The sequence below is a fragment of the Amblyomma maculatum genome, chromosome 4 (genome assembly GCF_055883805.1).
Source record: "Amblyomma maculatum isolate TAMU_Amacu chromosome 4, ASM5588380v1, whole genome shotgun sequence".
Lineage (NCBI taxonomy): Eukaryota > Metazoa > Arthropoda > Arachnida > Ixodida > Ixodidae > Amblyomma > Amblyomma maculatum.
This window is the reverse complement of record NC_139347.1, coordinates 44,677,197-44,698,048: the sequence shown is the minus strand read 5'-3', so window position 1 is coordinate 44,698,048 and position 20,852 is coordinate 44,677,197. Positions and strand designations below refer to the sequence as shown.

The 20,852-nt window shown below is 41.1% G+C and overlaps 2 protein-coding genes across 5 annotated transcripts in view; one reads left to right on the top strand and one right to left on the bottom strand.

The window, feature by feature from the left end:
* Positions 1-1,320: 1,320 nt before the first annotated feature.
* LOC146190890 (GTP-binding protein 8-like) overlaps positions 1,321-20,852 on the top strand; it is a 29,319-nt gene continuing 9,787 nt past the window's right edge. Inside the window, exons 1-7 of one of the 3 annotated variants that reach the window (XM_084601275.1) lie at positions 1,321-1,626; positions 2,396-2,494; positions 5,610-5,740; positions 5,997-6,096; positions 6,266-6,387; positions 9,221-9,328; positions 11,854-11,988. In XM_084601275.1, coding sequence (XP_084457401.1) covers positions 1,342-1,626; positions 2,396-2,494; positions 5,610-5,740; positions 5,997-6,096; positions 6,266-6,387; positions 9,221-9,328; positions 11,854-11,857 — 849 coding nt within the window. In that variant the 5' untranslated portion in view covers positions 1,321-1,341 and the 3' untranslated portion in view covers positions 11,858-11,988. Of the gene's footprint in view, positions 1,627-2,395; positions 2,495-5,609; positions 5,741-5,996; positions 6,097-6,265; positions 6,388-9,220; positions 9,333-11,853; positions 11,989-20,852 lie in introns of those variants that run through there. The other 2 variants (XM_084601274.1, XM_084601276.1) reach the window with 2 other exon arrangements.
* mesh (sushi domain containing 2 mesh) overlaps positions 11,394-20,852 on the bottom strand; it is a 38,223-nt gene continuing 28,764 nt past the window's right edge. The window contains exons 14-21 of one of the 2 annotated variants that reach the window (XM_084601267.1): positions 20,486-20,662; positions 19,776-19,912; positions 18,813-18,942; positions 18,309-18,457; positions 17,536-17,659; positions 16,599-16,775; positions 14,196-14,337; positions 11,394-12,323 (exon numbers count right to left, since the gene is read on the bottom strand). In XM_084601267.1, coding sequence (XP_084457393.1) covers positions 12,251-12,323; positions 14,196-14,337; positions 16,599-16,775; positions 17,536-17,659; positions 18,309-18,457; positions 18,813-18,942; positions 19,776-19,912; positions 20,486-20,662 — 1,109 coding nt within the window. In that variant the 3' untranslated portion in view covers positions 11,394-12,250. Of the gene's footprint in view, positions 12,330-14,195; positions 14,338-16,598; positions 16,776-17,535; positions 17,660-18,308; positions 18,458-18,812; positions 18,943-19,775; positions 19,913-20,485; positions 20,663-20,852 lie in introns of both variants that reach the window. The other variant, XM_084601266.1, reaches the window with a different exon arrangement.

The following is a 20,852-nucleotide window of genomic DNA, read 5'->3' as shown; positions in this document are numbered from 1 at the left end:
TAATTGCAGTTGTAATTACACTGCGTGATGACTATGATGATTTTGCTCTATTGAATGCTTTCTGAGTGGGTGGAGGTAAATGAATACGGAGGTGGCTGGTGTGTGGTGCTTCTGGAATGTGGGAAGTGCGAGAATTGGGTCTAGTTGGCTATACATATTTAGGATCATGCTAAAGTTCTATGAAGAACAAAACAGCGGTGTGTTGTGTTCTCGTTCTGTCTTAATGTTCGTAAAAGTTTAGTGCGGTTCTTCAAGAAGGAATGTGGAAACTTATTTACATTCTGGACGTCAAGATCACTATATATATACAGCTATTGCAGGAAAAAAAAGAAAGAAAAGTATAATTTACTTCTATCATAGCATGATTGGTGCTCACTGAAGAAAAAAAAATCCAATGGGTTCAATTGCAGCTTTATCTTTACTAATTGGTCGATAACCAGTTGTTTCTGCCATGCATTGGGCTCCACAGGGCTCTACCAATGTTTGATCTCAATTGGTGCTTTCAGGTGGAAACAAGTGACCGCCCGTCAAGATAAGCTTGCACATTTAACTCAAATGCTATACCTATTCAGCATAAATAATTTCAACTGTCTAGTCGAAGAAAAAAAATTCATTTGCAAATTTTCTCCCAAGAATGCTAGATCTCATCAATCTCATGCCTTTGGGACATTTTTTACATTTTGCGCACGCGTGCACATATGGCACATACACGCAAATCGTGCGGCCAGTGAAGCTTGTAAATTAATATATTCCATCCGCGTTGATGACGAACATCGAGAAGCCATTCCACCGTGCCATCATTCCACTCTCCTCCACCACGCTCTCCTCCATGGCTACGGCTACGGGGAACATTTTACTAAAAACAAATAAATTCACTGTTCTCTTTGGTATTCGGTTTCGGTCGGTTTCAGCTGCTGAGCGACGGTAGCGACGGTCATATTTGGTCACTTAATCGTTTATTCATGCTTTGTAAATTTTAACTTTTGGGCAGGCTTGGATAAGCATTCGAGAAAGCTAAATGAACAAAAAAGCGATAAATAGTGCAGTTTTTATATGCCAGAACCATTGTTCTTTTCTTTTTTTTTTTTTTTTGCAATTGAAACCGAAACTCTAACTAAAAAAGTTAGGTACAATTATTTCCTGTATTTTTGTTCAGTGCACGTGGTTAGTGATACTCGGTAATGTACTGCGCATCATTCCATGAGACAAAACTTTGCTGTCTCTGCTACAAGCACGACCTGCTGTATATTGCATAAACATTAGCTCTATGGACAGCGTACAGCCTGCAACCTGCAACCACTGCAACTATGGTATAACTATGGCAACGGTAACAAACCAAACATGGCGCTACACGGGTTATCACGTTCTTGTGCAGTTACAATTTGTCGTCCTTTCTCTGCGGTTTTTGCCCGTAAGAAAACAGACATTCAGTACGCAAATAGGTGCAGTGAACTGCAGAAACATCTGCAAGTACCGCTTTTTCATGAAAATGAGGCGCCTTTTGTCCCCAGTGTCAACGAAATGAAGAAGGCAGAATCCCTCTTTATCAGCCGGCCGAACCACGCAGTTTCTTTCTTAACGTCAGCTGTGCGCCCTCAACAGTACCCTCAACATAACTTGCCAGAGGTAAGAATGCTTTTGAAATCAGGTTGTTGCAATCATCGTTAAAGAGTGTTCATGTTTTGCAGCCGACGGGCTGAAAACTTCTTTGCGCTGAAAGTTACAGAACGATGTGTTCGCTAGAGATTTTCTGTGAGAATGCTCGAAAACGGCACCGGCCAGAAGGCGCGGTCACATGGCGGAAATTTCAAATAACATATGTGTGGCTCAGTACTGTGAATTGGTTACTTTTTGATTAAGATGAAAAACAAGGCACCCGCGTACTGCGCGATGTCGCTGCACGTTAAGAGTCCGTGGGACAATAAATCCCATTAACCAAACTATTGTCATTCTACCAAAAGAGCACCGTAAAAGTTCGAATTACACGTTGACCGCACAGTTTGTAAAAAATTTAGTGTCGACATTTAGTACTCCACAATTAACCTACCGTTGTGATTCAGCAAAGCCTGGCTGGATACGGCGTGCGCAATCTAAACCGGCATTAATTTTTGCTGTACGCTAGCCTGTTATGAAATGAAGAGTTCGACGGAACATCGCCTGGTCAGGTGGTGGCATAAAGAAATATTTAGGGTCACTGATTATGTCAAAATTTAATGAAAACGTACTGACGTTTCATTAAACTTTCTGTTAATTTTGAAACATTAAGCTGCACGAAAATCGAGTGCCCGTCCTCGTCATATTTTGCGCTGCTTAATGCTTTAAGTTCAAATCGACATGCTTTCTCCTAACGCTTATCCGAGAAGTGACGGTGTACATTTGAATTTTTAATATACAGGTCGCTGTGATGGGCATTAGCAACGTAGGCAAGTCATCGCTGCTTCGAGCCATCTTTTCTCAATCACCTGGAGTGACCGTGAGAGTCTCCAAAACTCCAGTAAGATTCCTTTGAATCCAGGTGCTGAAGACTGAGACCTAGTTGCTGTGACTCGTCAACTGTAGTACTTTGGACCTATTGCTACATGGAGTGAAGTTACAGAACTAAACCCATCAGCAGGCCATTTGTTTGTGTGTTGCCTGACAGAGTAGCAGATTTAACAAAGGCTCCCACATGTCTCCCATATTTGCCAGTGCCTGTCAAAGTGTATGTGAGTGAAAACAGCAATGAATTTGGGTGTCAGTGTTGCGGTGTCTGTCCAAAAAATAAATTCTTGTTCTGTTACCATAACAACTTTAGCCCTTTCCTGGTTTCACATCAATGATGCTGGCTACATTTGATGCTGGACAGTATGGTGTAACGATTTCATGCCTAGAAAAACGAACAGCATTGCAAAGAACAAAGTTGGACATCGCAAAGTTCTGCAGTATGTCAGAAGTGCTGTCTATTGATGTTGACATCGTTTTCTGTTCTTTTTTTTTTTTGCATGCAATGTTCTTGTTTTACTAAAAGGCACCCTGACTGAGCTTGTGTTGCAGGAACAGCTTTGTCCTTATGTTTCTTTTTTTTGAGAATGGGCCCACAATTTCATGAGCATAAAATGCACGCTGCGTAGAAACTACTGAAGTTTCTCTGCCATTCATGTTATTTTTGTTGAATAGGAGTTCCAAATAATGCACACTTAAAATTTTTAAATAAATGTCTTGTGGATTAGGTATTTGTGCAACCTTGTTCTTTGCCGAAACTGAACTCGTAGTCTAATCCATGCTACACATGAATCGCCCTGCTGTAGGAACGCATGTTTGGTACAGTTTTCTTGACACACAGCCTGCCTAGTATCACTAAACGTTTGTGCATTCATTTCATTGCGTCAGCAGAAAGCACTCTCATGGCAACAGTGAGTACCATGATCATCATCAGCCGAACTATACCCACTGCAGGGCGAAGGCCTCTCTCATATTCCTCCAATTAACCCGGTCCTGAGCTAGCTGCATCCACTTGACTCTAGTAGACCTCCTATCCTGATCCGCCAACCTGGCTTTCTGCCACCCCCTGCTACGCTTTCCTTCCCTTGGAATCCAGTTTGTTACCGTAAACGACCATTGGTTATCCTCTCTTCGCACTAAATGCCCGGCCCATGTTCATTTCTTCTTAATTTCCACTAGAACATCATTAACTCGACTTATTTCTTTGACTCACTGTGCATGCTTCCTATCTCTTAAATTTACACCTACCATTTTCCGTTCCATAGCCCTCTGCATTGCCTATGCATATACATTACATCTATTTAGATTCCTTGCATGTACTCGCAGTCATGATGCAAGCAGCTAATTTTATTTTCATTTTCTCTCTGATGGGTGTCATGCACTTGAGCTGAGGCATATAAGAAATGAGGACACTTGCATTAGCACAAGCTCCAACATTTGATGCACATGGCAAAACACGTTAACACAAAAGCTTTTACTCATGACAAGAACAAATATGAACAAGACCACTGATGAGAGAGGCCACAGAGGCATGCTAGGGCGGCACAGAGAATGCACTAGAAAGAAAGACGCTGTTTGCTTTTGTGTTGTGCACTGATGCAAAGCCAGTATAGCATTTTCTCTCCGTGTGACCTTGCTTTAGAACATCTTCTAGAGCACAAGTAGGAGTGCCACTATCTTCTCGGTGATCAATTCTGCCTGCTGCAATGGCAGAATTCGTCACCCTCCTCTTAAAATTTATTTACTCACAGCCCACCTTCCTTGCTGTTCCCCCCTAGCCTCACATCTGCTCTGCCATTTTTGCCTTCTTCATTTATGGCAGTGACCACACGTAGATGCCCGCTCAATTATCAATGGTTTGTGTAAATAGAAATACCAGCCACAAATATTTTAATACCCCCTTTAATTTTTACATATTCCATTATGCCCTGAGGCAAAAAACGTTAATAAATAAAGAATATTCCCAGCAGTCTTACAGAGATGGCCGAGAAATTAAAGACATGAACCTGGCACCTAAGAGCTATTGGTTTGAATCCCATCTAAGCAGACGCATGCATTTTATTTTCTTGACTGTTATATTGGTGTGGCTGAGCAAAAGTTTGCAGAGAAAAAAAAGTGAGACTGTAGCTCCTAAATCCTTTTTTTTTTTTTGCATTAAAACAAGTCACACACTCATGGGCTGGTATATGTCACTAAGCCACATGTTACTTGTAACAAAAAGAAAAAATTTGAAAAATGCAAATGGCTTTTTATTATGCTTATACATGTTTAGTAGAGCATATTTTTTTTCCTCAAGTACTGTTAGAAAAAATGCTCTAGACTTACACCAAATCCAGAAAGTTGTTAGCTTAAGCTCATTGGGTGAAATCAGTTCTTAAATGCAGATTGAGTGCAATTTCCTTGCTCTGCTGCTTAAAGGGCCACTGTCCAGGGAAGGCCCTTTTAGGCAAATGAGCCCAGTGTTTCAATCAGGTACCGGAGATAGTCTGTGCAAAATTCTACATCGACACGCGCGCCGCAAAGCATCGAAAATACAATTCAAAGCTCTCTCATGCTCTCCTTTGAGAAGCCAGCTTCACCGCTTCCTGCGCTGGCCCGACGGGCCCCGATAATGACGTACGTACCGTGAACGACGTCCATTGGTCCGTCTCGCTGACTGCCGGGAGAAGGATGGGTGTCTAGATAGAGGGGCTTTAGGTGTCTACCGCTCGCAGCGCGCTTTTCCCTCGCCACGGCCAGACTGAATCCAGCGGCGCGCGCTCCCTCGACCGTTTTTTTTTTTTTTTTTTTTCGCGCTCGCGGAGAGCCACGCCCCACCTCCCGCCAAACGCGGAGGAGGAAGGGGAATTTGTATTGCGGAGGCTAGACGACCTCGGGCAGGAGAGTGAAAAACCTTTGCGAGGGAACGGAAGGAGAGAGGCATGATAGAATCGGGTGATTGCGGTGGCTGTAATTGCGTTATTAGTTACTCTTTTCAAAAACATTTTGCGGCCTTGCGTTCCAGGGGCGAAGTCTCACAGTCACCGGGGAAGAAAATATTTTCGACCTGAGGGTGGACAGTGGGCCTTTAAGCTTTACTCATGTTGGTTTTTGTTTTCTCAAAGTAATTTTTTTTATTATTATTTCAGGGGCACACAAAAACACTGAACTTTTTTGCCATTGGAAAGGAGTTGTGCCTTGTTGACATGCCTGGCTATGGTTTTAGACAGCCAAAGGACTTTGCTGTGTTTTCATCACAGTTCCTTTCTGGACGTGAAAAGTAAGCGTGCAGAAAATTCTTTTTGGGGTTCGAGAATTGCAGTTGCTTAGCATTATGCACTTCGCAGATTTAATTTGCTAATCTCGAATCTTTTCTTTTTTTTTTCATTCATTCATTTATTCATTATTTATTGCGTATTTTGCAAAATACAAACAAACATTAATGGACAAACATTAATCTTCCCATGGGAAGTCGATTTTTCAGCTCTGCATTCATTTTCTCTGCTGTTCTATTGTACTGCATCTTGGATTTCCAGCTTGAAGAGGACACTTCTTGTGATGGATGCTGGACAAGGTTTTCAAGACTATGACCAAGATGCGATAGAAATGCTAGAGACTCTCAAGGCACCTTATGCTGTAAGTACTATTAACTCTTTTCATCCTGTGGAACAGCTGATGGTCATTGAAAATGCTAATAGGCTTTCTGGTTGGCTTTACATTTGCTGCGGTTTTGGCGCTGGTTGGCTGCTGTTTTGACCACGATGGCAGTCTGCGTTACACTTGACGATTGCTATCTTTCTGGCAGTTGGTTCTCACCAAAATTGACAAAGCCAAGGACTCAGTCATACTCAAGAACTTGATGTTTATTAAAGAATTACGAGACCGCTACATGTCTACACTATGCTTCCCACAGCCCTTTCTGGTCAGGTAGGCAATGCTGTTTCAGATTTGTTCTAAGCATGCTTATCGAAGTGCTTTTTGATTACTTTATTTTGCAGTTGCTCTGTGGTTAAGTTAGTCCTGGTCATGGCACCGTGTTTTATTGGAGGCAGACTGCAAAAGACATCTGTCTGCTGTGCAGTGTCCACGTCTGTTAAAGATCACCAGATCTAAATTATTGTGGAACTTTTGACTACAATACCTCATTCTCCTTTATTTAACTCCCTTCTTTGTTCCTTAGTCACAGTGCAGCTCATGCATCTGCCAACAGTGAGATTTATGCTGCATCATGTCTTTCCCAGTTACCACTTATTATTTTTATTATTATTGCTCAGGTTATCTCAATGAACTCTGTTCTCTTGTACTCATGCGCTGTAAAATTTTGCCTTGTTTATTTTTGTAAATGAACCTCCTATAAAGCTGTGTTTTGTCTGATATTTGTTTCTGAAGTCCCATATTGAATATCTCTTTTTGTTTTTCCTCATATAACTTTAACTGCTTGAAGTGGTTACATTTTTGGGTCCAGCGAGCTTAACGCTGGCTTTGGTAGGCCCTCCTCATTATGAGGTTGTATGGGATTTATGCTGAGGTGGGAGGGGGGGGGGATTGCTAGAATTGTTCTATTTGTTCTAAAGAAGTTGATGCAGATTTTACTCATTGTATATTCATTAAGTTTTACTGTGTAAATATTGCCGTATCTCTAGCAGGGCATTTTTATTTTTTCATTCAGTTGATTCAGTTGATATCTACTGTCCATTTCTTGTCCCTCCTGAACAGGGTGATTTTTTAATATCATATTTACATGATTGTAATGCGAGCTTTTTTTCTAGAACTCGCATTTGTTGAGAAGCGCTTTGCGTTATATTTGGAACTAAGTTTGAAATAGCACGGAAATTTTTTTTTGCTGCTCATCAAAATAGCTGTACCCCATCAGGCTCGCAAGTTGCGAACTGAAACCAACTTTTTGTGCAACCTCGAGGGCATAAAATGAGGCGAGGTAAGAAAAAATAGCTGTGACGAAAGGGTCAAAAGATGGCACTGTGCAGCAACAGACAGTGGCGTGATGGCAGTAGCAGGCTTCACAGCGACAACAGTTCATAACGCTTTGTGTTGTGTTTGCTCAGATCAATGCCTCTTTAAAGTTACAAATTTGCGATGTAATCGGGGGCTCACATTACAATTGTAAGAAATATTTTTTTGGGGGGGAGCAAACTCCCTCCGTGCGTTATATTCATTGTTGTGTTATTTGTGTGTAAATACAGTACATTCCGTAAAAGAGCATTCTCAGTCAGCTTACTAGTAGCACTTTCATCCCGACACATTCACATGTTTTGCATAGAGAGATGCATTCAGTTTAAGAAGAATTGCTCATGATCTTCCTGCTAACTGCAGCCCTCATTAAATTCTACTTCACGTTGGCAGTATCCACCAAGTACATTAGGTAGCTCCAAGTAGCTCCTTCGATATGGAAGGATGGCTTAAGAACAGACACCATTAAACATTATGTGCCTTCTTTTTGATTGGGTAAGCCATTTCATAATGTCACACGTGGAGGAAGGAAAGAACCTAGGAAAAGCCGTGACATCACTTTTTTGAAGCCGGCGCAGCCGCGCTGCTACTGGACGCTGCAACGTCTCTACTCTTTCCTTACTCACCGCATTTTCTTTCTCCGCGATGCTCGTGTACCTTGGGCCCTTAGCAACGCTGTTTCTAGTGGCCTGAGTTTTCATAGCAACAGTGATATCGTTGCTAATGGCTCGACTTTGCTAACCCTAAATTTTGACGTCACTCCCGCCACACTTTTTTCTATGCATTGAGAATGGCAAGGGCCTCTTCTTAGTTGTTTCCTTCCTCCATGATGTCACAACAGTGTGGCCTTACATGAGTAACTCAAACTAAGGCTGGTATAGCTTAGCCTATGAGTGACCATCACCTAACGTTTGACTTCAAACATTTTCGCTGGTGAAGCTTCACATTTTCTGATGCTATTCTGGCTCCCTATTAGTGTCACTGCCATGTCAGAGCTGCTTTATGTTTCATGTTGCCAGTCCTATGTCCATTCACCGATCCTTTCTTGCCTTACCACAAGCGACTCTTAGTACTTCCTCTATTACAGCAACTGCACATTTCCATATTGTAGCCATCCTGTCCTTTGGTCCTGTGCACTTCAAGTTTCATTCTAAGGTCGCACAAATGCTCGCTTTTTCTAGAGGCTCACAAATCATGTGGTGAAAGTTGCTTCAATCCTCTTGTAGACTCTGGGGGAAAAAATTCCAACTGTATTCATACCTTAATTTCAAATAATAATGTGAGATGCATTCTGAAGCAAAAAAATTGGTGGAAATTTTTTTTTATTATTATTCACACTGATATGGTAATAATATGAACCTTATTTCAATTAAGAATCCGGTTGCCAAAGTGGTCCTGCTTGTTTTATTGCTTGCTTTCTTATCTGCTCAAATGTGCTTGACTTCAAGCGTGGTAGCTTCAGTGACAACGCGCAAAATCCTTTATGGGATCCTGGTGCCTGTCAGATGCGGTATTGCTGGCAGTGGCTAGAAACATTTTTTTTTTCATAAAGCGCTGTTACCGTTTGATGTCTTTGGTGGAATATTATTGTGCTCTCAGTTTGAAGAATGTCGAGTTTTCCACTACAGAAAGTCGGGAGACTTGGTTGTTTGCAATTAATCATTGCAGTCTCGTGCAGAAGCTCATGTGTCTTGTTTTGATTTCTCTTTTTGCCTCTCTCAGTCTTTGAATATTTCAAGACGCTTCGTTTCTTTGTTCATATAGTAACGAAATTTTTCTCTCTGTGTTGCAGTGCAGTCACCCATGAAGGCATTGCTTTTCTGCAGTCATTTATAGCACACTTGTCTGGGCTTCTTCATGTTGAAGACGCGCGATATGCACAGTCGTCACAGCACAACAGGTGATGGTATTCTTGTATATAGAACTTTAATATTGCGTAGTGATATGCTTTATTTTTTTATTATATCACGTTTTTTGTACTATGTGCTAATAAAATGATGTATACTAAAATTTGCATGTTAATAATTTAGTTGTACAATACATGGCAAGCTTCACAAATGATGTCACTTGGGAAATAAGGCCGGTTGAATCTACATTATTCACAGTGTACCAAAGAAAATAGTCGCTGACAGAAATATTGCATATGATAATAATGAGCCCATTGATTTTCACTTCGGTGTGCGGTAGCAAGGGTTCTTGAACAAGCTGTAACAACTGAGTCTTTCTAGCCCTCCCACTCCAACAAACAGGAATATTTTGCCAGTTTTCTGGCACGTAATAGTTTAATCCTAATGCATGATAAAACACGACATACAACTGTGATGAGATTTTTTCTGTTCAGGCTTTTTCAGTGGTGTATAGCAGTTCAAATGGAGGGAATTTGCAGGAATTGAACAAGTACAGAAAGAATGCAGAGCCATTATAATTTATTCATTACAGAAAGGCAGCATCATGGTTAAAAATTTCATAGGTGTCTGCACCTTCCACTTTCCTGCGAAGCTTCATAACTGAGTAAAGCTTTATCCGGTGTGAAGAAGAGATGCGTTTGTGAAAGGAAAAACATAGCTATTTGATCAAGCTCTCATTCAATGCGAGTTAGAGACTTTTCATGTTACCTTTGGGCATTTCTTAAAGCACCAAGCTGAATTCTGGTGTAGAAACACACAGGTTACAGAAATGCTGAAAATGTATAAAAAACTACTAAATTGAATGCCAACTGATGCTTTGAAGCTGGCAGATCAGAAAAGGACCTTACTCTGTGCCTTGTGGAAAAGACTGATGACTGGTTGACCTTGTCTCTGGTCACTTTTGATATCTGTCACTTAAATACCTTTACTTGTTGTCACCATTATTGTGCGCATACTTAACACTGGTGTGTTTTTTTTTTGTTTTTTTTTTTCGCGCTATAGTCTAATGAAATTTCAAATTGCTTGGTTTGCTGTAATTTGCATCTTTTCGATCAGGTTATATCCAGTCATAACAAACTTGCATTTCCCCTTTTTAATACTCTTTCAGAGAATAAATCTTGCAAAATGCAGCCCCAAGAATGTAGATAACTAGAAATGGTTGTACACATTGGCTGCCATTGTCAAAGTGTAAAATTTGTGATTCTTTACCTATCAAGCAGAAAAATGAAGGGAAAATGAGGGACTTGTTATGGTACAAGGAGCCAACAGTCCATGAGAGTCCAAGGTAAACATATGGGGATATTATTATTGTTATTATTTTCTTTAGTGTTTTGTAGTTGATCTTGCCAGAATTAGTCCTTTGATGATTTTTAGCGAGAAAGAATAAAAATGCAAAGCCGAAAGAAAAATGAAAAAAAAAAAAAAAACCCATTGGTGCATTGCTTTTCCTTCCGCTTTGCTTTATGTTCTTCCTCCTTAAGAATCATCACAGGACTAATTCTGGCAAGGTCAATTACAAAACACTAAAAAAATTAATAATAATAATAACATCCCCATATCTTTACCTATCAAGGGTTTTTTAAATATAAAAGAATTGCAAGAAGGAGCTTGCCTTATGCATAAATCATAAAAAGGCTGTGTCACGGTGGGAATTTAAATTTAGTAAACCAAGCCAAATCAGTAAGCGACAATATCAATGTCCCTTTTTGATCATGTTGCAAGATCACGTTAGTGGACATTACACTTATCCACTCAAATGGTGCAACTTAGCTTTTATATTGTGTGATACATCAGTACTTTAGTGCTGTAGTTGTGTGCTAACATGTGATCCCTCCTAACTTGTAATGTACTACATTTAGGTTGCAGTAATCTGTTTCATTTTGTTTTTGGCTTCATTTGTGCGAGCCCTAACATTCATTATGTTTACCGTATAAACCTTCAATTCTTTGTGCCCTAAGCCGATAGTATGCAAGTGTCTCTCATGATATGTGCATTTTGAGAACAGGTAATAAATGTGAGTGATGGAGTGATAAATAAATAAATAAATAAACGCAATGGTATCATATTTCATATTTTAATTCAGTTTGCAAAAAAAGTTTAGGACATGCTACACTGCATAAAAGCTATAACATTTGTTTTATATGTAAACACTTGCAAGACGTACACACAGGTGAAAAAGTAGCCACACTTGTTGCACTTGATCTGTGTAACATCTGTAACTTTCCTATGTACACTACATGGCAGTCTTTTCTTGTGAAAACGCAGGCTCTGAAATACCTCACAATGTGCTCTTGAACATGTGGTCTTGATAACGTGAACAAAAACAGGGCCCGAACATAGCTGTCAATGTTGATAAAAACTTGGCATCAGCTACTGAGTAGCTCTAGGAAGCCCTTGTGCACCACAATTTCTCTTGCTGTGGATCTCTTATTCTTAAATTTAGGAAACTTAATAATTTATTTCACATCCACGTTGATCAAGCTTATCAACTGAAAAGCCATTTTACTTCTCATTACAGATAAGAGGAATGTCTCGTATGGAGAAGTCGGTCATGATTTAAACATGCACAGGTCGAACTGTGCTATGTGCAAAACAATGTAGTGAACATATCGTCATTTGTTGACCAAAACGCTTCTTATGAAAAAACCAGCTGTATGTTCATTTTTATCATAACAGCATGATGCTTTTTTATATGTCGAAAGAGTTCCCTGGCATGTGTCAGCACACACACATGCTTTGGGAATGGGGGTGTTTGTGTTAAGCAAGGGAAAAGAAATTGGCATTGATTCTTAGCAGGCCGTTGTTGTTTTTGGTGCACGGACTGTGAAGCATGACTTGTAAAACCTGGAATGAGAGGGTGCCTATTTACAAAATGCTCTTTCATCTTGCGTTGTCCACCAAATGGCACATTTTGCTCAGTGCGTCGTCTCACTCAGCTTCTCGGGTGCTGGGCCATGGTAGGTCTTTGCTTTTCGCTCTTGGAACTTGCTAAAACTCGAGAAGAAACAACGGTTATCACTTAGTGTTTTAATTCAAGGCAGAGAAAAGCATGCAATTTGATTAGCAGCGACAGCAGTAGGCATGAGCTACATAAGCATGACTTAGGGCCACAATTCAAAGTGCAGGAAGTACAATTTCCTGGTCGAACAATTTAGTAGCATGTGTATTTTAAAATGATGGCTGTATAAAACACCAAACTCATGCTCATGCTGTAGGCATACTGCAGCTATATACTACAGTGTGCATGCACAAAGCAGTGCAAAATAGTGACATGCCGCTGCACTGTTGTGTTTTGCATGCACACTGTGTGTTTATATGCCTCTAGTCACATTAACTGACCTGAATAAACATGTAAACAGGCATAGTAGGCTAGGCTGACTGTGCAGTTACTTCGTATCTTTTTAAGGCGAAAGCCTTTAATGTCTCATCGCTGTCAGCAGGAGCTGTCGGCAGAGGGTGTCAACTTTCGAGGGAGATAGTTAAAAGTATATAAATAAACCTTGTCTCCACCGGGAATCGAACTTCCGTCCCTTGTATCCCCAGAACATCGCTTTACCAACTGCGCCTCGCCCCGGATTGGGAAACATTCATCATAATTCCCCTTGTCTACCTTAAGGATAGCGGGATTCCGCGAGTGACAGATACTGTGCCTTTAATTTCTTGTAAACAAATTATAGAACGCTGGTGAACTTTGATGCGATCAATGGAATGCTCGTTGTGTACGACAAGGAACGCGCCATGTACCGTCACAACTGGTCATGACGCCACCAGGCGATTCATGCATAGACGAAGCTGACCCCCGGTGGGCATCCGATCCAGGCGTCCGTGCAGCACCTTTCATTTGGAGCTTCCTCGAACGCCGCACCACACAGCAAACAGAAGCAGACCCAGATGTCTAGGGGGCGTTAGTACAGTAGGCATCAGTGGTGTTTGAAATTGATTTAAAGGATAAAAAAGGCGCAGTATCTGTCACAATTCTCCGCGGACGCATGTACCACGCCGTAAAAAAAGAGAGGAAGGTGGAAGTGAAAGAAGAGAGGGAGATAGAGGCGCCGTATTGGAGGGCTAGGATCCACCGTGCTCTAATTGCTTTCGCCTCATCGCACTTTAGTGGTCCAAAGTGCCCTCTAGAATTTTTTTTTTCACCATTGTTGAATCAAAAGACAAGAATAAGCACCTTGAGTAACCTACTAAAATTTAAAAATTCGAAGGTGGAGAACATAATGCTGGGCATACTAATCGTATTATGTGCCTATGGTCTATCGGACACCCTTGCATGCAACTCTGACCTACCTTTTGAGTAGTATTAACGCTGGTGTAATACTAGTGTCAAGTAAGATATTGGTGCACAAACTGAACAGGGGTAGAAAAAAAAAACAACAGTAATGCAAGACATACATATTGCTCTGCTTGTCCTTTTCATTTCTTCTTGCATGTCCTCATCCAGTTTGCTCATTTGAGAATACTTGAGATGTATCATCAGCAGCCGAAGTTCACGGGATGTGTGTTATCAGAAAATAATTTCTGCCTCGTGACCCAGTCGCCTGACCAGCAGATAGGATGTGCGTGTCCCCTTATATTGTGACACATTTTGGGCAACTAGATGAAATGTCTATACCGAAATAAACTTTTCTTGTCACTCACATCCCGAAAACTTTTGCTATTAATGTTATATGACACCTACTAGCCCACTGAGAAGTTCTATCACTACTGTGAGCCTCTAGCGTACAGTAATTTAAATGTGGGCATGGCGTCACCACGTGCGCCGCTTGGCCTCTAGACCTGGCATTAATGGCATACCTCTCAATCTCTACCACTTTGTGCAAAGTGTCCTAAACGAAACAAAACATATAAACTTACTCTCCATTTGAGCCTGTGTAGTGGCTGTTTTTGTGGCGGTTACGCTTGAAGAAACAGAAGAAAACGAGGCAGAAGATGATGGCGATGGGCAGGAGGATGCCCAGTGTGATGCCAGCTATTTTTCGAGCATAGCTGGCATTGCCTGTAATAGAGAGAATACATTCTGTCATAGTTCTGGTCACCAGACATAAACATCTGGCCACTCGCAATGGGAGTGCGCATACTTTTCTGGGACCGTTTTACTCCCTCTGTGGTTTTGGCCTTTTCTGGTGCTGCTTGCTTGAGGGCTTGAAGCGGCCATGTTCTAAATGCCACACATAAGTGGAAACCAGAAACCAGTATGTGCTTGTACAGCTTCCAGACTTAATAGTGAGCATGATTGTAGAGTCACTGAGCTCGAGGTCCTCAGGTAGCGTGTGAAATATATGTCCCCATCGGCCTCTGAGCCACGTGTCATCACGGCTGTGTTATGAAGACCTCTCACCCACGGGCTGGGCATATTTATGACATGAGAAATATATCATAATGGAAGTGTGAACTCGGTCCCATCAGAGAGTGTGTGCTCTCATGCTTGCCTGCACTCCCCCTCTTCCCCCACTCGCTGAAAATGTACATTACTTGCGGGTCGAGAGTATGAATTCCACGGAAGCATTGCGTGGCAAATGGCACCTTGGAATTGCGCGAGCGAACCGAGAAACATGGACTGCATTTGAATAGCGTAGACACTGCGCTTTCTGAGCAACCGTCCTTTTTTTTTTCTTTCCGCTGGCTCATGGTTACATTGGTGCCGTCCTATAATTAACGCGCTGAGCAGGGAATATCTAAATTTTCGCCCGCTATTGGTTTGAGCTAATAGGGTCTAAATAGCAGTGCAGAGATGGTTTCGCTCTCGTTAAAGCATTTCAGTTTCAGTCTGGCAACGCCGTTAGTGGGAAACTGAGGGAAGAGGACCATTTTGTTTTTACGTTTGTACTTTGGCCTCAGCTGGCCCACGCCGCAATTAGGTGCAGGGGGTACACGGTGTCGTCCAAGTTTGTTTGTGCTTTACATTAGTTCTGTTTTGTTAGATCGCATTAAGTCTGTGCACGTATGCAATTTAGTTTTATCTTTTTACCTTATATTTTGTCTGGTCACGTAATGGCAGCATTGCATGCAGTTTAGTGCGTTTTTCTTGGTTTGTGTACTACCGAGTCACATGAGATCTGCTGGAAGAATGGTGGGCCCACCTATCTAAGCGGCTGAAGGCTACTACTGTATCAGGATAAGGCCTGCCCAATGGGCGATGAGCCGAGGGATAAAGAAGGGATGTTGTCGAGAATCTAAGGCCTCACGTCATGAGCTTCTGACAGAGAGAGCTCAGGCGGCTGTATCTAATTCGTACTCTAAAATTTTGTCTGTCTTCACTCTGACCATGCTATTCTGATTTGGAAAGTTTTTCTTGTTCAACGTTAGAGTATTCGTCATCATCGTTCATGCCCAACGCCAATCAAGGAGAAGAGAAAAAAAAAGAACCTCTACTCATGACAGTGCATTGGAGCATTGTTTTTCCTCTCTTTAATAATCCACTCTGTATGACTGAGCAAATTAATGCAATTTCCTTTGCGTGTGCCATTTTGCAATAATTTTATGCCTCATTTATTGTTATAACTGGTGGCGCCTGAATATTAGAAAAAATTTTAGCCTTAAAAAAGATTTCCAATTGCATTAAAAATGCATTCGGTGCATTTTACTCACTTTGAGAGTTATGCATGCTAAAGTATATCTTGATGTGACTACAATAAGTACTTATTAATGTGCAGAAAAGTAATTTTTGGCTCGAAATAAGCTGAAAAAGAAAAAATACACACTATTGCAAGTTGCAAAAAAGGTCAAATGAAAGATCTTGGTTTTAGCGGCGAAAATGATATTCTTTTAATCTACTGAGGGTGTGGAGTAGCAAAGCTGTCACTGGAGAGAAAGGGCATAGCCTACTGGCTTGCACAAGTTCTACTACGGGCGATGACATGATTTCACACATCACCCGATTAAAAATTGGTCGGATGTGCACCTCTCATAGCCAGTGCAAGTGCATTCACCAGGTTTTTTAAATAAGTTCCCAATAACTACTGAATCTGATTTGTGTAAGGATCAGTGTGAATGAGGAAGGGCCAAGTTTTCCCAAACATTAAAAATTGGTGAAACTCACTTTCGAAATGAAAATCGCCCTTTTGCAATGATCATGTACCCTAAAAGCCAACTAGAAAGATTCGTTTTTTTTTTTCTTCTTTTTTTTTTTTTTGCGCTTCTTTAAGCATGTCGCAGAAGGGGCTCCAAATCATTGCTGTATGCTGCTAGTTGTCACACAAGATGAGTGATGCAGCTTAATAGTTTATGCACTTATGCATAGCAGTCAGGAATACTCACTGATGCATGTTACGTCGACACCCCAGGACCACAGGCCGTACTCTTTGCACTGGCGCACCTCGTGCCCAACGAGACGGTATCCCTCGTTGCATGTGAAACGCACCGTACGCCCCACAAAGTTCCGGATCTCACTCTTGCGCCCATTGGCAGGCTTGTCAATAGCTGGGCAGCGGATTACTATAGTGGCAGAGATGAGGAAAGAAACTCTGTAAGCAACACACATCATTGGCTGCAAGTGCAACTGGATAATGTCTCACTAGGGTGTGCTTGTAACGTGCAGGGTACTTGTGACGCTCTCAAACTCATGTAGCAACATTTTGACACAAAGCAAGGCGCAAGACTTATTGGCAATCAAGTTGCTATCTACTTAAAGGTAATTCTAAAGCAGAGCAATGCAGCGCAGCACTTGTGTTTATTTAGTTTAAAATAATGTTCTACCCCCTTCACTGTATGTTTTACCATAATGAAGGCTCATTGTGCATCTGTATTAAAGGAAAATTAATTCAAAAGATAGTTTTTTAAAGTGCAAGCATTTTTCCTTGGGTTTTGGAAGGTTAAACAGATTATCAAAATATAGTTCTTTAACTGCCATGGTACTCTCTTGTCATGTGGTGCAAGCATTTTCCTTGGGTTTTGGAAGACCATACAGATTAGTCGGTAATTATTAATGCCTCTCTAGCTTAGCGGTTATAAGGCGCTCGACTGCTGATCCGAGCGACCCGTGCTCAGTCCCAGCTGCGGCAGCTGCTTTTTAGTGGAGGTAAACAGAACCATTAATAAGGTTATGGTTTTGGCATTTTCATTTACTTTTCCTTTCCTGATAATGTTATTAATGTATAATTCATAATACTTGCAATAGCTTGCTTGTGTCTCAACAGTGAGGAGAAACTTCGAGGTCTTAGCAAAAGTGACATGCTGGTCTGAGCAATATCCCTACCTTCCTCTCGGACCTCCCTGGCTACAGATTGGACAGCAGCCTCATTAGATTTCGTAGTGGCAGCATATCTTTTGTCCCCTGTCACAATGAAGTCGTATATGCAGGCCTTGGACCCAGAACACGTCTGTGAAAAGAACCGAGGTGTTACTTTATTCAGTGTGCCATCAGAGCATTTAAAGGCAAGACATGACAGCACAGTGTACGTCTCATGTGAAAAATGAAATGGTAGATTGTGGCATTGATGAGATTAAACAGGTCTAGAATAGGCACATATTGCTCCGCTTCTGTGTTGATGTTTTTGATACCACTTTTTGATATTTATTAGCTGCAGAGAGAAGCCACAAGGTTGTTCTCTTCTCTTTAATTGTAATGTTTGGCATGGCTGAGTGCTTATGATAGGTGCGCCCTTGTTAGGTGAGCATTGATGCATTGTTTGCCATTTCAATTGGTAATCTTTCAGTACCGCATGCAATATTCATTAGAGCACTATGATATTACGTGCTATGTGCTCAGTAACATTGCTCAAAGTCAAAGCCATGTTTTTAGAGCGAGACTTTAGTCACCACTGTCGTAAGACTGTGCAATGTGCGACATTGTGTGAACAACCATTGTGTACAAAGCACGCAGGTTATGTGACAGTGAGTCCACCTTGTACTTTCTCTACTCTCGGGCATTATAGGTTTTTATCTTCGCTTTGATTCATGTGGTCTTGTGTACCTGAACTGCTTATTAAGTGCTTTACACCGTTTGCCTCTGACACATGAGGTTCTTACATCAGCGACATCTTGTGCCCTGAACGTGAAATTTTGTGGAATCCGTGGTGGGTCCTCTAGGTACGGCAGGAAAGACTGGTCATCATAGTGGCCAAATTTGTAGCCCATTAAGTCGTGGTTGAACAGAGAGTTGGATTCATTTAATCTCCCTGCAAGATAAAAGAACACAATAAGTAAGACTGCCTTTTGTAATCAGGATCCCCCAGCAAGCAATAAACAATAGCTTTTGCTGGGGGGCCTGTGCGGCCCGCCAATTACATTATTCAGTACACAGCCCACAGCATAAAATGACGTCATAAACCCTGTAGCTGTTAATCGTCACACATTTATCATATGTTGCGACCACAATAACTAGTGACTGGGGTTCTTATGAATCGCCTACATTTATATGTTGCTGAAAAAAAAATTTCCAGTCTTACTGATACAAGTTTAATTAAATATTGAACATTTCACTGGTGCTGATTCTGCAAGACTAAAATGAATATGTTCTCTGTGGATACTTACACAGGTTGCCGAACTGATGGTAAATCTGTTCTAAGCTGGCTGTAACTGGCACGAAGGCATTACCATGCGGAGGCATCAAATCATTCTCCATGCGCTTGTCCCAGTATCCTAGTAGACCTCTAGTGATATTCTGAAAGATAAAAGGTGCCCAGCTCTCAACACACACACACGCACTCATGCACGCAAAAGCACTGTTTATTGTGCATGGACCTGTTGCTAATTATCTGTGACCCTTTTCTTTCTTGCTGCCATTCACATAAATTTTGTGTGTGTGCGTGTGTGTGTGTGTGTGTGTGTGGGGGGGGGGGGGGGGGGGGGGGGGTGTCATTCAAGTATGATGTGACACAGTACATGTGGTGGTTTCCTTATCCAAGATTCATGCTATATATGCATATCCATGCATTATTGTTGCAGCAGTCATGGCAAGTTTTTATCTATCCAAACAAGCATAATGAGGCCAGCTTTCTAGAACAAGGTGAATGGTGTTCACACCAGTGTCAATATTAGCCAAATTTTTCGATGTAGTTTGCCAAAGACACCTGCAAAATTTTACTTCCTCCTGAACTTATAATGGTTTGCTCAAATTGAACACTAATTTGAGATTTTAATCATTGAACATGCTTCAATGTAACATGTTTTATTTCATCCCACATCTCAATTAAACATACATGCATCTTATATGTCTTGAGTGAAAAAAAAAAACAACAATATATATATATATATATATATATATATATATATATATATATATATAAATTTGAAGGAGTGAACAGTCAGTCTACGCGTCAAAACGTTGGGGATTCATTATTATTTTTTTTTCCTAAATGTTATTTGTTGATATTGACAAGAATAGTGTTATGGTGATTTTAGCGAGAAAGAATACAAATAAAAAGCAGAAGGAAAAACAACACACACATATATTAACAAGCCTTTATAGATCATGCTACTTAAACATATACTTACTTTAAATTCCACAGGTAGAAAGACATTCAGGGACAGTTGTTCATCCTTGACCAAGACTTCCACTCCAGCCCCAGAGTCAAACATGCACACTATCTTGGACATGTTGTAGTAACCGGTTGGTTGGTAAATAGTCACACCTGAAGAGAACAGACAATGACAAAGAAGCCAGGTCATAGGCCAATGTCATACACATGGCCATCACTAGTGGATAATGAGTAATCTGTGAGCTCCAGATTACTGCTTGTTATTTCTGTACATCCAGATTGTCTAATCCTAAATGGATTTTTTGTCAGTATTTACTTTCTGTAGTGTGATCTGAGATCAGAACCTGCAGAGGCATAATATTTTTGTTATCTTTTTTTGTTCCTTCATACTATGAACAAAGCAAGTAGTAATATTCTGAATGTACAGTGTGTGGGCCCTTATACAGAGCCATTGATTGTACAGTGGAATTTTGCTGTGTTCAAAATGTACATCTGCTGCTGTTTTTTGCCAGTCATGTGATCCGTACTGTTTGCCTATAGGCTTTGTATCTGGATTTTTTTTTGTCAGCAGCACTGACTAAACCATTGTCTTGTGATTGACAGACACCGTAATTTGTAGTAGCTAAAAATGGAATCTTTCACAGGCATTGCTTTATGATTCCTTGCCAATTTTCTAAGGGCATCTGAATTATCAAGCATGTGTGGGCTTCAAGGAAATGGACATACCCTTGAAGTTCTGGATGCGCATAGTGTCATCCCAGAAGTAGATGAATTCGTTGTCGACGACCAGGTAGAGTTGGTAATTAAATCTCGCCGCCAGGGGCCGCAGGTGAATTTCCACTGTCGAGGACACGTTGTCCCGAACAGCCACCGCGCTCAGGAAGGTGCCATTCACCATGCGATCTGCACACGTGCATCACCGTGGTAGACACAGACTGTCAGTTAACAAGAAATTTTAAGATTCTTGCAGAACAGCTTTCACATCACAGATGCTTCGTTTAGCTACGAGTGTTGTTTTGCTTTTTTTTTTTTACCGAATGCCATTCAGTTATATGAGAGTACCAACCCATATGTGTGAATACTGAGATGCACA